Source organism: Chrysemys picta, chromosome 11 (assembly GCF_011386835.1).
Source record: "Chrysemys picta bellii isolate R12L10 chromosome 11, ASM1138683v2, whole genome shotgun sequence".
NCBI lineage: Eukaryota > Metazoa > Chordata > Testudines > Emydidae > Chrysemys > Chrysemys picta.
The window spans coordinates 20,938,152-20,954,842 of NC_088801.1; the positions used below are offsets into that span (position 1 = coordinate 20,938,152).

Below are 16,691 nucleotides of genomic sequence, written 5' to 3' on the forward strand. Positions count from 1 at the left end.
TTTGAGTCACACATGGATATGCATTATCAAACAATTGAAAAGTTGAATTTTGGGACCCCAGTCCAATTATCGTCAAAACTCTTGTTAACATCCATGCTGCAAATTTCATGCCACTAAAATTAAAACTACTTACAGGCTGGGAGAGAAGTCCCTGGTTTACTTTTATTATTTGTTATTTGTATTGTGATAGCTTCCAGAAGCCCAAGTCGAGTACCCCATTGTGATAGATACTGTACCAACACATGTGATAACATGGTTCCTGCACCATTTATCAAAAAATTGTCTTCTAATATACAGAATCAATACTTGATATGCTTGAACTGGCAATGCTAATGCTCACAGAACTGCATTGTTGGTGAACATCTAGCTTACAAGGAGTTGGAAGATGCAGTGAGAGCTGACGAAAAATTAATGTATGGTCTGAATTTGCTGGTGCTTCACTATAGAGAAATTACTGACAAGAATGGAGTCTATTTATTTCATGGCACATCCACTTTTTAAAATCCAGGTCCAGCGATGGTTGTTAAGATGCCTAAACAAGGACCCCATAACAAACAAGCCCTCAGCAGCACACAATATCCAGCATCTTTCTGAATATTCTGTTGAAGCCATGAAATACAGACAGTTCATTGTGAATCGCATATGTAACCTTGGTACCCTCTCAGACAATGTGGAGATGTCCTCAGTGATAAATGTAATGCTATATCACATATTGCTGCTGGAATAATTGGGTGGTCGCACAGGAAACCTTGGCTTTCCAAAAAGGCTTTTGATACATTAGTGAAAAAGGCAGAAGCATCCAAGCAGGGAAATATCCAAGAACGTAAAGGGCTAAAAGACATTTTCCTGGCAATGGAAAAATATGATCACGAGGTTTATGTCCGACATATGTCAGTTCTCTGGACGACAAAGCAGATGACGGCCCAAAGAACACCAAACTGCATCCTGCCTACAAAACCATCACAAGCATGGGTGGTAGCCATAAAAAACCTTCTAACATCCTTGTCATAAAACCAGATGGCTCTCCCTGCTAACTTATGGATGAGGTCCTGGACAAATGGAAAACACATTATGAAAATGTGTTGAACTGTGGACCTGCTGAAGCCTGTCTAGAGCTACGTGACCTAGAAAACCATACGGCAGTAGATCCAGGGGTGAACACTAATTCTCCATCACCTGAGGAAGTACAAAAAGCCATCCAAAAGTTATGGAATGGACATGCTGATGGACCTGATGGTATTCCACCTGAACTGCTCAAAAGTGAATTGAACCAGTGAGCATCGGCATACATCAACTGTTTTTAAAAGCATGGGCATCTGGCAAGCAGAGTTCAAATGGATGCAGCAAAGTGGACGTTCTTTGATAAATGGGTCTTGCCATCTTTTGCATGGTGTCAGCACAAAATATGTGCGGTCTGCATCAAATTCTGAGCATGAAACGGTTTGATAGTGTGAAAAAATGTCACAATCTCTCAGAGACGTTGCCTTCCTTCAGTCACTCATTATATTAAAAAATGGCATTGCATGCTCTTTGGCCAGATCACCAGGATGGACAAAAACACCTAACCTTGTTCTCCAACTCTCCATCAACACGTGAAGGTGTGCATACCTTGATCCTACTTGACACTGCTTGTGGGCCACCTGAAACTCATGGATTCTCAGGATTGAGCTAGATCTGGGAACTTCACTACACAATGTCTGGTGCAATACCATCAACCATAGTCAGTCTGCGTGTTTGATGATGGTCACAGAGGGCAGCTGAAACTCCTGGAACAAGGCTCTCCTTATATAGATTGAGGCAGCTATATTTACTCACAGAGAAGCTTCCAAAGATGCAATATAACGTTCTAACAATTAGAAGTATTAGATAACAAACACTATGTATGCCAACTGGCAAATCTTTTATATGAAGGAAGGGAATCCTCTGTCTGGAGGACATTTGAAAATAGTGGTGAGTAGCAAGCAGAAAATTAGATAGGAATTAAATATATAAAAATATCATGCATAGATATTAAGGGATCATAGTTGACTGCAGGACTATACATTTAAAGGCCACATTCTATATCCACCTTGTAGCCTTTAGTGAAAGAGTGGATTGAGGGGTGGTTTGGAGGTGTTTTATCTGCCCTGGTATATGTTTGAGTGATAGCTGCTCTCACCTACTAGAATATTTTAACTTTGGATATTTTTTGCCTTTTTTTTTTTACATTATATAGGATAAGTATTGCATTCAATATTCGAATTATTCCAGTCCAGGCTCAGTAATATTTTATTGCTCTTCTCATATCTAATGAGGATAGTTTGACATCTTTAGAATGTGAGGATATAGGATTAAATGATGGAAGTGAGATTTGTGCTAGTTAACATGAAATGCTAATGCTACTTTAGGAAGGACTTCCAGCCCTATATGAAGGACCACATTATCTGAGAAAAAACTAAGTATAGGGTTCTTTAAATGGATTGTGCCTGCAGTTTGCAAACCACCACAAATGGCACCTTCAGAGATAAAAAAAAAATGGAAGCTCTCTTCATGGATCCACAGTTAAGTTTAAGTTGAGTTTTGTATTTATACCAGGGATTCACCCACTTAGTTACACATAAGGAATAGAGTGTTATCCACCACAAAATGAAAGCTCTTACTCTAGGCACAGATAGAATTTTCTCAAAATGTAAAAGTAAAAAAATGCTCCTTTTAAGAAGTTTCACACCCTGTGTCAGACCAATTTTTGGTCCTGAATGATCTTTATAATGAATAACACAGACTCTGCAAACTTCTCATATAGCTATAACTCTCTGAAATCTGGTGCATTAGCTACATTTAAGAATGTTACTGCCTCTCATTATTGGGACAAATGGGACTCAAGCCTTTTAGGAAGATGGTGGGCACCTCTGCTGGGCAGAGAGAGGGGAAAACTGGAATGTGTGTGTGCAGGGGAATGTGGATTTCAGGAGCTGAGGGAAGTGGTGAGTACGATCTGGCTAGTTTGAGCAGTCACAGTGTATTGGTGAGTCTGGCCCTTAGATTTAAGGTAGATACTCTATGTTTTCTAACTATTAGAAATATCATATGGTACTATTCCTTCATGGGGTTTTTGAGTATGACTTTAAAAAACAGAGGAAATTTCCAGATAAAATCTACTTTAAAATGAAGTAAATGTTGAGTATATATCCATAACTTAAGGGTAAAAATATCACAGGGATGTTTTTAATGTTTTAAAAAACAAACAAACAAACAAGCATTACAAACCCAGGAACAACTGACTTAAAGATAGAAGAAATTCAAACACGTTAAGTCATGGAAATGCAAATTTGAGGCAGCCAAACACATTTAACTCTACCCTGTAGTGACACTCTGGGGAAAAATTAAAAAAAAAATAAATCTACTATGTCTTTAAAAACCTTTAACCTAATCTCTGACTCTGAACACCAATATGCATGAATCATAATTGTATGGTTATTGCACGGCATTCATTGCAAGATAGATAAAGCTTGAGGCAGGACTTGATCTCTTTCATCTGAAGCCAGAAAACAGAGAGCAAAACACACCAATATTGGTGAGGGTCAAGAAACCTTCAGGTAAGAAGCTGTTCAATGGTACCAAAAATTGGCAAAATGTGCATCGATATCTAACAACACTGCTGAATCTACCCTAATTAGCTAATACAACAAAAGAATCAGAATTCTCTACATTGGGACAGGGCATGCATGGACATTGGTAAGTGCCTGTCTGCTGCTTACAGTGGTAAAAGAAATAAGCATGGAAGCACCCCAATGTATTCTGCAATCCAGAAAGTTTCAAACTCATATGCTGAGAGTGCCTGCATCACCAAGCCTGGAAGCCATGCAGAAAATGTTCAAAGAACAACATATGTTTTCTCCTTTGTCAGTATCTCTTCACCTCTCCCTTGCACTATTATTTTATGCATCACCAACTGAATTATTTAAGTCTCTAAGGCATTTTGGTTTGGGATACAGTTTGAAAAAAAAAATCTCATAGAATATACAATTACATTTTATTGATCTCCTCCAAATTGAAAGTGTTCATACGAAAGTAGTTTAGTTTCTATTGAACAGGAAAGATCTCTGTGAACTAGAATGCTACCAGTGAAAGTCTCAATGTAATTATAATTAGGTAGCCCATTAACTGTACCCTGTGAAGTTACATTTACCGTAAAATATTTAACAAATCTGTTCTTCTCTCACTTTACTGGCCTACCATAGTTTAGAATTGCCTTTTAGTTTCATTCAGTCCTCTCTATGCTATATTGGTAGCTCTCACTCGATTCAACATTGATTTCAGAAAATGCAATCAGTGTGCCAGTTGTAAAACAGGCCTATGATTTTTAAAAATGTCCTCTTTGACAGGATTTCTGCCATAGTTATGAACTCCTCTTCTGCACATACAGTACGTTTATATAGAGAGATTTATTGTGATTGAGAAAGCTGTATAACAGAACAGAGATAACAAGAGAGATATAGTACTATAAGGAAGATAACCTTGAGAAAAGTTCTTCTAGCTTGATTATTGCAATTTCTTCCTTTTTGGTATCCCTAACAGACACATTGTCCACTTCTAATCAAATGAAAATGCAGCTCTGAATGCCATCTTTGTTCATTGCTCTGACTGCATCAGTTTCCTCTTTGAATCACTCCACTCATTTCCCTTGTTTCAGTCAATCAAAGTTAAAGCTTCTTGTCCACACTTTTAAGGCATTTCACAACTTTGCCTGTCCCTACTTGTCCACTATTATCACTTATTTTGTCACTCCCTCCCCCTTTCTGTGCTTCAGCAATGGCACAAGCACCATCTCCCACACCTGTCAGCTTCTCCCACACTCATCTTCAAGCTGTCTTTGTGCACAGAATGCCCCTTTAATGAATCAAAGCCAATACTCTCTCCTTCAAATCTGTTCTCAAGACTCCACCTCTGCTGTGACCCCTACCAGAAATCAACCCACAAATGATGGCTTGGTTATACATCATTAGTGTAAGGATGATTTTATTATTTAAAATTAACTACGCAAAAAACATCACTTGTAACAGTCAAGAACCTTAAAGTTCTGCAATAACTAACCAATATAACCATATGATCTGATTTTTGTTATCCTTATACTTGTGTGTCACAATCACCTGGGGGTTGGTTCAAAGCCCTCTGTAGTAAGTGGGAAGACTCCCACTGACTTCAATAGGATTTGGATCAGCCTATTGTTACTTCTTGCTTCAGTTTAGATTGTAAATTCATTAGAGCAGGATCTGTCCTTTATTATGTGTTTCTATAATTGCTATTACAGTGAGGTGCCAATATCATCTGGTGTCCCCATGTGGTACCTCTATGCAAATAATAAATAATACTAATTGAGAATTATAATAATAAGCATGTATTTGGGAAGAAGTATACATATAATGAATTAATGATGAGGGAAGAGATCAAAATCAAGTAAAACATGAAATAAAAGAGAAAATGATGGAAAAGATGGGTGGGCATGCAATCAAAATAAATGGAAAATTTGTTACTTGATGATTTTCTTGTGAGTAATTAATTCAGGGAGGTCCTATGGCTTGTGTTATAGAGGAGGCCAGTAGATGATCACAATGATCTCTTCTGGCTTTAAAATCTGACTCTACGTGGCCGTGGTGTCCAGGGGCACTGGGCCTCATGCAGTGTCTCACCATTGCTACGTGGGCTTTGGGAAGAAAGAAACCCAGTGTGGGCATGAGAGAAACCCAATCCATTAGGGACAAAGACAAAAAATAGATCAAGCAGGTATGGCAGCACTGGAAGGGAAGAGATGAGAAATAGCTTGGACTACGCCTCCCACTTTGGTCCAGACCCTGAACTATGAAGGAACACCCTCCCCCCCCCCCCAACTTCCTTCTCTCTCTAGCCATATTGGCTTGGTGAAGAAAGAATCTCTGTTAAGAGCACTCTCATGACAACTCCAGGACTGTCAGCTCTGGGTCCAGAGAAAATCAAGAAGCAGACACCACAGAACACTGATCATGTCTATGTCAGTTGTAATCTCAGACTGCTTGCTACAGTTTTTACTTTCTCTTCTACTGATTAGCTCTAGCTGCTTCCAACCATTCCCTTACAGTCTCTTCATTCCAGTCTCACTCCAACTGCCCTCCATACTACTCTCCTTCTTTCCTCTCTCCATTGTGACCTTCCATCCCACATATTTCATAGAATCATAGAATATCAGGGTTGGAAGGGACCTCAGGAGGTCATCTAGTCCAGCCCCCTGCTCAAAGCAGGACCAATTCCCAACTAAATCATCCCAGCCAGGGCTTTGTCAAGCTGGGCCTTCCTCCAAGGAAGGAGATTCCACCACATCCCTAGCTAACGCATTCCAGTGCTTCACCACCCTCCTAGTGAAATAGTGTTTCCTAATATACAACCTAGACCTCCCCCACTGCAACTTGAGACCATTGCTCCTTGTTCTGTCATCTGCCACCACTGAGAACAGCCGAGCTCCATCCTCTTTGGAACCCCCCTTCAGGTAGTTGAAAGCAGATATCAAATCCCCCCTCATTCTTCTCTTCTGCAGACTAAACAATCCCAGTTCCCTCAGCCTCTCCTCATAAGTCATGTGCTCCAGACCCCTAATCATTTTTGTTGCCCTCCACTGGACTCTTTCCAATTTTTCCACATCCTTCTTGTAGTGTGGGGCCCAAAACTGGACACAGTACTCCAGATGAGGCCTCACCGATGCCGAATAGAGGGGAACGATCACGTTCCTCGATCTGCTGGCAATGCCCCTACTTATACAGCCCAAAATGCCGTTAGCCTTCTTGGCAACAAGAGCACACTGTTGACTCATATTCAGCTTCTCGTCCACTGTGACCCCTAGGTCCTTTTCTGTAGAACTGCTACCTAGCCATTCGGTCCCTAGTCTGTAGCAGTGCATGGGATTCTTCCGCCCTAAGTGCAGGACTCTGCACTTGTCCTTGCTGAACCTCATCAGGTTTTTTTTTGGCCCAATCCTCTAATTTGTCTAGGTCCCTCTGTATCCGATCTCTACCCTCTAGTGTATCTACCACGCTTCCCAGTTTAGTGTCATTTGCAAACTTGCTGAGAGTGCAGTCCACACCATCCTCCAGATCATTAATAAAGATATTAAACAAAACCGGCCCCAGGACCAACCCTTGGGGCACTCCACTTGAAACCGGCTGCCAACTAGACATGGAGCCATTGATCACTACCCGTTGAGCCCTTTCCGTGCCTTGTAATACTGCCACCTCTGCCTGATAATACATTTAGTGTAAATACAAATTTAAAAAAATAGAACCCCCAAATTATATTTTAAAAAAAAGTCAACTAAACAAAAGAAAGAAAAAAATAGGCCTAACGTGATGCTGGCAAGTTATTATTTCTGTATTTGAATGCTTCATTGCTTTTCCCATCTTACTTATTTACATTGTTATCTCTTTGGGGGTAGGGATAGTCTTTACTGTAAATTTGTACAAGTACCTGGCAAAATGGGGCCTTGAGGCCTCTAGCTGCTGCCATAATATAAGTAAATAAGTAATATAAGCAAATAAACTATTAATAATGATAAATAAGTAAATAAGTAATATAAGTAATAAGTAAATAAACTATTAATAATGATAAATAAGTAAATAAACGATCAATAATGAATAATAATAAAAATGATGCATTGACCAAGGAGGCTCAGAATGCTCGACTCTTCCAAATTGTGCTTTTTTAATTTCCTCTTGGTGGGGTCCTTCTGGAAGAAGTCCTCTTAGAGGATTGCCATATCTTTCGTCCTATTGTGACAAATTTTGGAAGGGATAATATGGAATATCTGATTCCTGGATTTTAAATAATTTCTTCATATCCTTCTAGCTTTGTTGTCTTTCTGCCCATAGTTTTCCCTCTTCCCTAATGACAGACATCTTCAGAGAATGAATGGAGGAGGTATAATTTTGTTTGAGAGGAAAAGTTTCCTTTGGGTTGAGATTGTTCCTTCTCTTTCTCTGGTTGAAAAAGTATATCCATTTTCTCCAGTTCTTCCCCTTCATAGTCATATTCAGAAAGCTCCCTGTTTCTGTGAGGTGTAGTCAGAGCTAGGGAGAGGAGGGAAAGATCTCTGGTGTCTCTTAGAACATTTTCTTATGTTTCAGTATCTTTATTGATTCCCCCCCTCTTTTGGGATTTTTTTATTTGGGAGATGGGATTGGGGGGTTCCCTACCTCTAGTAAGGAATAAGGCCTTTTCAGAGACATAGCTGAGAAGGGAGCAAAAGAAAAGGTTAGTATAGGAGACAAACCTTTAGTCTCTGACGAAAGAGTAACTGGATAAGCAAGTGGCATCTCTGCCTAGGGACAAGTAGACCTGGAGAAGCACCCTCTAATTGCCCCTTGAGGTAGTAATAAGGCTTTATCTTTCAGGGAATTTTCCAGAGAGGGCCACTTTCTGCTGGCGTAGTTTGGTGCCTGCCAACCAATTTGATGCAGCCTCTCCAGATCAGTTTTGGGGAGGAGATCCTAATGTTCCAGTTGAGCTCTTTGATATTTCTGAATGAATGAGTGGTCAGAGGTTGGGAACAACTGTGGAAAACATCTAAACACCAATTGGGTGTCCTCACAAATGGATTTTTTTAGATTTAAGCTCTAGGTTCTTCACCTGCTTTGCCATATCTAGAACAGCAAAGAGTAATCTTTTAAAGGGGATAGCAAAAACTCCCCAATGGCCCAGGGCTCCCCAGTTGTAAGGGCCCCTGAAACCATGAGGGAGTTGGTACACGGCATTGAACCACCACTCAGATTTGGCACATCTGATCCTTCATAGATGGAGATGGAGGGGCAGATGGACCAAATTTGATTGGCGTTGTGATCCTGTGTGCTATGCTGCAATGCCAATCAAATTTGGTCTATCTGCCCTTCATCTCCATTTATGGAAAGGAAGACAGGCCAAATCTGAGTGGTGCTGTGTCCCAATTTAGCCACTGGAAATGTTGGGAGGCATGGGGTAGAGATACCCCACTAACACTCTATAGTAGCAAGAAACATAAAGAAAGTTTCTGATGGGATGAAGCTGCTAGTGCCCCAAATATAGCTTTAAAGTTGGGTTATATAGATAAAAGGTGAAATATGGAGATAGACCATCTGGTGCATGGTGGAAGGAATGTAACCATAGAGTCTGGATTGTCCCTGCTAACTGTAGCAAGCACAGCCTGTTAATAGTAAATTAGGGTGGAAATGAGGAGACAGCCTTTTAAAAATGTATTTTTAATACCTCTAGTATGAATTTTTCTTGATGTTCAAGCTGAATCCCTGCCATGATTATATAGTGAATTGCAGGCTATAGTGAATTGCAGGCTGACAGCTTTTCATAAAGGTTAGTGATAGGATGCCAACAGACTACACTATAATAATAAGGGGAAAAACCCTCTTTCCATGATGCAAAAATATGTTTGTATTCTGTTATGAATTATCTTATGCTATAAGTAATGTACAATATTGCTGAAGAACTGTAGATATTAATCTTCTTGTATGCTAATAAAACATTATTTTTTGTAACTATATATGTGGTAGTGACAGATGGACATTCACATTTTAGATGCTTAGTTTGGTCTCTCAGTCTTAATTGGCCTCAAAGTCTTGAGAGATCAGGCTCTCTTGGTTCATGGTTAGTAAAAAATATTGTAGAAACCATCTTATTTATAGAATTATGGTATTTTTATTTCTGGTCCCAGCAAAGGCCAAAAGTAAAGAAAACTAAAATGAAACACAAGACCCTAGATTTGGGACCCTGCTGTGACTGATTTGCATCAGGACACCAATGCAAAGAGGCTGTAAAACCCAGTGTAATTGGGCAGCTCGTTCACCTGCACATCTACCAATATGATATATGCCATCAGGTGCCAGCAATGCCCCTCTGCCATGTACATGTATAAACCGGACAGTCTCTATGCAAAAGAATAAATGGACACAAATCAGACGTCAAGAATTATAACATTCAAACACCAGTTGGAGAACACTTCAATCTCCCTGGCCGCTTGATTACAGACCTAAAATTTGCAATATTACAACAAAAAAACTTCAAAACCAAACTCCAATGAGAGACTTCTGAATTGGAATTAATTTGCAAATTGGACACCATTAAATTAGGGATGTGGGACTGGGAGTGGATGGGCCATTACACAAAGTAAAACTATTTTCCCATGCTTATTCTCTCCCCCCCACCCCCCAGTTCCTCACATCTTCTTGTCAAGTGCTGGAAATGGGCCATTTTCATTACCACTACAAACAGTTCTTTTTCTCTCCTGCTGATAATAGCTCACCTTAACTGATCACTCTCGTTTACATGTGTATGGTAACACCCATTGTTTCATGTATATAGATATCTTCCTACTGTATTTTCCACTGCATGCATCAGATGAAGTGGGCTGTAGCCCACGAAAGCTTATGCTCAAATAAACTTGTTAGTCTCTAAGGTGCCACAAGTACTTCTGTTCTTTTTGCAGATACAGACCAACACAGCGGCTACTCTGAAACCAGGGCAATGGAGCATTCTTCCTGCTTAAGGGGACCCTCTGGTCGTGCAGGGCTTTAACCCATAGCTACTACTACACCAACCACCACCTGACAACGTATTGCATTGCTGGAAAAAGGGAAGTTGGTCTCTATGCCCCTGTGGTCCACTCATGCCCAGCTGCTGGAATGGCTCCTTGGAATTGTAGACAGCTGGGTTTTAGATCAGCTTTGCATCTATTATAACTTACACTAGTGGCCCCAAGATTGGATGAGTTCAAAGGTGTTTAATGGCACCCTAGTTTCTTCTTCTCATTTTAACAGTGAGTATTAGTGGACCACACCTGAGGATCAGCCCCAAGTGGGGAGTGAGATGTCATGAAATATGTGTCATATTAAACCCCTATTTATGCTACTCCACGAGTTTCTAAGAAATTCAATTCTCCTTGGCTGAAATCCTGATCTCACTGAGGACACTGGGAGTTTTGCCATTGACTTTAATAAAGCCAGAATGTCACCTTTGATTTGGGTAAATAAAGGTAAAGCTTCAGAAAAAAAATCTTAAAAAAACTCTCACTTAAAAAAAATTCTTTCATAAAAAGAACTAGCAACAATCAAGTACATTAGAGACAAAGTGCATATTTACAATTTACATAATTAACACATTATTTAAATTGTGGGAGATAGTTGATAAAATTCATGACTGACTGTCAATTCTCTATTAAACTTTCTATTTCATATATCAAAATACAGATTTAAAATTGTTTACAATTTCTAAAAATATCAATTGACGTGCTTCAGTTTATTAGACAGAAAGGAGAAAAGGCACTGACAGCACATTTTCAAAAACAGACAGTAGTGGATTGTTTTTAGTATGTAACTGCAGTTTTCTGACTACTCAAGAATGATATGCAGTGTTATGTGAAAATATAAGAAATGCAGAATTAAGACAAGCATGTCCTCCATAAATTGATACATAGTTCAAACCCATATTCCCTGAATTTTATTAATCAATTACTGACAGTTAATGGACACACATGAAGATTGAATCAACATAAAATGAAGGCAATCAGAACCCTAATCTGCTTTTCCACAGAATTATTGTAGCTCAAGACCTAGAGTTTCATTGCTTTGAAGTATTGACACAAAAAGGAATTGTAAGCATATATTCCAACAAAAATGAAAGAATGATTCCTCATCCTCATCACTGTAATTGTCCCCCCACCAAATCACCTAATCACCAAAATCCCCCCCCACTACATCCCAACAGAACCTCAACATTATGTGTTTACTATTAACTGAAAACGTGTTTATATACAATGCATTTATATTAGACTATATATTAAACCTGTTGGAGTTTCTGTATTTTATCAAATTGAAGTCTATGTCATTGGCTCGTCATTTGAATTCTGACCCTTGCACCAGAACAGTTATCCGAAGCCCTGTGCAGCTTACTCTGGTTTTTGGAATCAATGAGGATGTTGGACAGGATATATTTTCAATATGCAGAAGGAAGAGGAAATTTCCTTTCCTGATGAGAATTAACAGTTTCTTTTCAAGAAGTATGTTTGAAATTGCGTGAGAGAAAGGTAACATAAAAATGAAGGTAAATTATAAATTGAATCAATAAAGGATAAAAAGAGTTAAGAAGAGAGCTTTTGTAATTTTTTGTAGTTTGTGCTAATTGCTTTTTTAAATCTGATTTACAGATTAAGTTAACAAAGAGGTTTACCAATAAAAGTCTAACTGTTAAAATGGCAGCCAAATAGCCTTCTTGTTTAATTACTCTGTAAATACTGGAAATGCAAAATCACATTAAAATAGCAGCAGGTAATGAATCTATGCACAATTCGCTTTACCCCAAAACGTTATGCTGCGGATGCATTATTCATTAAAATACCTCAGATCCCACATCCAGGAACAAAAAGCTGAAGTAGTATTTTTATAATTTTTATCTGTTATTTCTTCTTCCAATAATATGGCAATAGACACTCCAACAATCTATGTTTAAATACAGTCATCAGTACGACTATCAAAAGGGTAAGTGTGTATTACATAAATGAGCCCCCAGATTAAGTATATGCTGTGAAATGTATGTGAATGTGCATGATTTGAACCAATGAACTGTGGCCTGAAATGATGTCACACAATGTGCAGCATTAAGTGGAAGGTTAAACCTACTTGCATCTCGGTTCATTAAACGCAGTTAAAGTGCAAATTCCCTCATTCTGACAGTAGTAATCACAAGGGTTCACTTTCTGGTCACAGCGCTGACTTTTAAACCCCACAGAGCATCTGCAGAATTTCAGTAAAATACAGCTAAATAAATATTCTGCCTTTTTCTGAACAAGTTTTAAACTCATTACATACAATGATGGTAACACACATACACAATAAATATGCTCAGCCTTTTCACAGGAGGTCCAATCTGATAATATTTTGAAAGGTATGGGTAATCAACACTAATCAAAAACATTTTGGTAACAGTGGACCCTGTATTAACCCCTTGCTTCAGGAATCAGAGTTTTGACAGAAAGCACTAAAGCCAAATGTTCTAACACTTAGTATTGGCAATTTTAGATCATGATGGTCTTAAAAAAAGATAATCCATGATTGTTTCCTAAGAATTGTTAGTAACATTTGGTACATGCTGAAGTTTCTATGTGTTTTTACAAAACCACATGAGTTAGTGTGTGTGAAACTGGTTATCCCTGAGAATCTATGTTGTTTCATGATTTCATGTCAAACTATGTCAAGAGGAGACTATTCAAATATGAAAAAACACCACTTAAAAAGAGAGAGAAATTATTAGGCACCAAAATATTGATCATAGATGGTTAATCCCACAGTACTATATATGTGAATTGCCAGCAAATAGTCCTCAGCCTTAAGTATTCTAAGTATTCTATTGTAAAATCTTCCTGTTGAAGAGCACTAAACAACAGTCACTAAATCATCAACAATGTCAAATGATGAACAAATAGAATATTCTACAACTTGCAGTAGAACAGAGTGATAGACAAAAATAACACCTAGAAAAGTAAAAATACCATTGTGAGTGGTACATCATAAATACCTGAACAGATAAGAAATGCAGATGAACAGAAACTTTATTATTTACTGCCACACAGATGTTTTAATGATACACACAAAAATACTTACAGACAGACCGGTATATTTGTCTCTGGGTCCAGCTGACATGCACCACCATTATAACAGTAGCCATCACATAGTTGACAGCTAGAGGCAATCTTTCCATTAGTGCAGCTGTAATGAAAAACATTGTTATCCACATCATTATTGTTGAAAGCAGATGTGAACTATCTACAGATGAAAACATTCATCTTATGAAAAGTAACAGAATTGCTGATTGATTAGATTTCACTAAGACTGTCTATCTTGAGGCAGTAACTTTTTAAAACATATTTTTGTAGAACAGGTCACCTTTATTTTATGCAAATTCTAATATTTTCAGCCTATTTAGGTCATCATAATAAACCATTAATCTCCCACCAATATCTCTGCAGATCTCAATGGGGTATCTTTGCATTGCTGCAAACCTATGTCCTTGAGTCCTGGACATCATATGAAGACAAAACAAGACACCAGGAATGTCGCTTAACTATGGAGCAATTTGCTTAAGTAATATATTTGGGAACTATCCAACAATAACTCCTCCCATGCAGGTCATTCTTCCTACTATGATTCACTCCAGCTGGTAGAGGGCTGCCATCAGCCCCCCATTCTTTTAACCTGATCCCAGCAGTCTTGCTGGGACCCCATCATGCTTCCATCACACCAGGATTAACAGGGAGGGAAACATGGGGTTGTCTCCTGTAGTAGACATTAGGAGCCCCACCCCATTCCCCATTTTTTTTAGAAGAGACCTAAATTCCAAGAGGGACATGGAGTGGGTGCTTTTCTTCTTGTGCAGAATGATTTCTAGAGCTGGGGGAAGGGCTATAAACATTCCTATTAAGTGTGTGGGAGCCAATAGGCTTTGCTCCTTGTCTTCCACCAATCAGCCTAACCCTCCCTCCTCCAGACAACAAGGAGACTGAATGTTCCAAGTCGAGGAGTGTTGTATGTCAAGTTGTGATCAAATGAATTGTACAGCCTAACTACCCACTGGGTCCTTAGGCTGCTGCAAAGAAGGTGAAAACAGCCACACTATCCAGGCCAGTCTGGCAGAGAGGAAAAATTCCTTCCAAGTCCCAACAGGTGATTAGTATGATGCCCACAGCAAGACCAGGAAGAGCCAGTCCTATTTTAATCCCAAGGGGGGAGTGAAGTGGGAGCTTTTCTTCTTGTGCAGAATGGCTCCTAGAGCTGGAGGAAGGGCTTACAACCCTCCCATTAAGTGTATGGGAGCGAATGGGTTTTGCTATAGCTTTATGGTCCACCAATCAGCCTAACCACCCTCCTCCTCCAGATGACAATGAGGCTGAATGTCCCCAAGAAGAGGAGGATTGTATCCCTTAAAAGAGGCCAAAGAATTTATTTCCACACTAGCCCAAAGTTCCCCCCACCTCTGAGGCCTTTTGGGAGTTGGGCATTGCTTGTAAAACCTCTAAGTGGTATTAAATGTAAGTAAATAAGCAATTATTAATAAATGGACTGATCCTCAATACTTCAGGTCTGAATAAATATTCCATTTCCAGGGCTTAAGAAAAAACACTAACATTTTGCCTCAATTTTTATATAAAACTGTAAATAACATATTTTTAGTCAATCTCCGCCTGAGTTTGAACTCAATTCTGTGGACATTGGTTGTTTTTAAAAAGTTAATATTATTATTACTGATTGTTCGTTGGACAGTAGTACCTACTAACCACAAGTTTATGCTGGGTACATACATTAGTACATGAGAGTCCTTGATCTAAATAGACAAATAGTGAGTGAAAAGCAATATTACCATTTTACGTAGGAGGAACTGAGGCACAAGATGATAAAAGCAACTTTGGCTAAGGTCCCACAGGAAATTTCTGGCAGAGGTGTGAAGTGAACTCTCATCTCCTGAGTCACATTCCAATGCCTTAATCAAAAAAGACATCCTTCCTGTTGGCATTTGCCAACTGCTATCAAGCAGTGGTCTGTGATTACCACACTTTCCCCCTATTATTAGAATAGAAGCTATATGTGGCAATGGTTGACAAAAGTAGTCCTTTTAATGGTTTCTACTGTTGTGTGCATTGTAAAACTAACTGGTGAAAGTCATAAACCTGCAGCAAAACACAACTTGTACATTTTCTGACCTAGAACCCATGTGTTCATAGAACTAGCTGCTAGGTTCCTGTTCAGTTTTTTCAATTCATTGTGTTAGCAGCTGTAAATTGCACAACCTCTCATTCTCCATACCTAATTGCTGACTATCAAGCTATTCCTGTGGTACTGGTATTACCATTCAATGCAGATAAATGCAGAGATTAGCTGCAATACATATACATAGTTCTCAAGATATGTGAATATTCTATTTTATTAAAGTTTTTGTTCGCCTACTTACTAGAAATTTGATTCTTTCTCACTGTTATACTTATAAAACACAAAATGGGATGGAACTGAAGACAATCTGTTTTTGTCCATAAAGTACTGTACTGTAGTTGAATGTGATTACCTATCTATCCATCTGCACACCAGCAGAAGCCTCTTAACAGCTAAAAAACAAGTAGGATTCAATACTGTGTGATACGAACACCGGTTCCACACCTCTATGTGACATGTACTGTTTTCCATTTGCATCTTCTTTTTATTTTCACAAACATAATTTCTTTTGGCTTCTTTTTGCCTTTCATGATATCATTATATTTTTGCATTCCTTATTCTTTCAATACTTGTTTCATTCTTCCTTCTTTGATTGTTCTCTTTAGCTCATTCCCATCTTCTTCTTTTGGGTCCCACATTTGCTTTTTCTTCTTCATTTTAATATGTATTAAAGCTCTGTCTTCCATTAAATAACTAGCAGTTCGAACAGCCCTACTTCTTTCCAGTCTGAAGTTATTGTAGCAGTGAGGAACTGAGAGGAGACACGTCTATTAGCAATGCCAGTTTAGCACTGTGTAGGTGGCAGCTTGGTTCCAGCGGTAATATGCACTAACAACAGGGCTTCTAAAGAAAGGCCAATTACTGAGCAACCTTCAAACTGCAAAAAGGGTTTCATGATGCTGATGATTTTCATACAGCTTTGCTCATGAATGTGAAAAGCTATTTCTTTCT

General features: G+C 38.8%; 1 protein-coding gene across 1 annotated transcript in view; it reads right to left on the reverse strand.

The window, feature by feature from the left end:
* The window catches only part of LRP1B (LDL receptor related protein 1B), a 1,261,104-nt gene that overhangs the window by 18,773 nt on the left and 1,225,640 nt on the right, over positions 1 to 16,691 (reverse strand). The window contains exons 87-88 of the mRNA XM_065561615.1: positions 13,641 to 13,745; positions 12,660 to 12,773 (exon numbers count right to left, since the gene is read on the reverse strand). Coding sequence (XP_065417687.1) covers positions 12,660 to 12,773; positions 13,641 to 13,745 — 219 coding nt within the window. The remainder of the gene's footprint in view (positions 1 to 12,659; positions 12,774 to 13,640; positions 13,746 to 16,691) is intronic.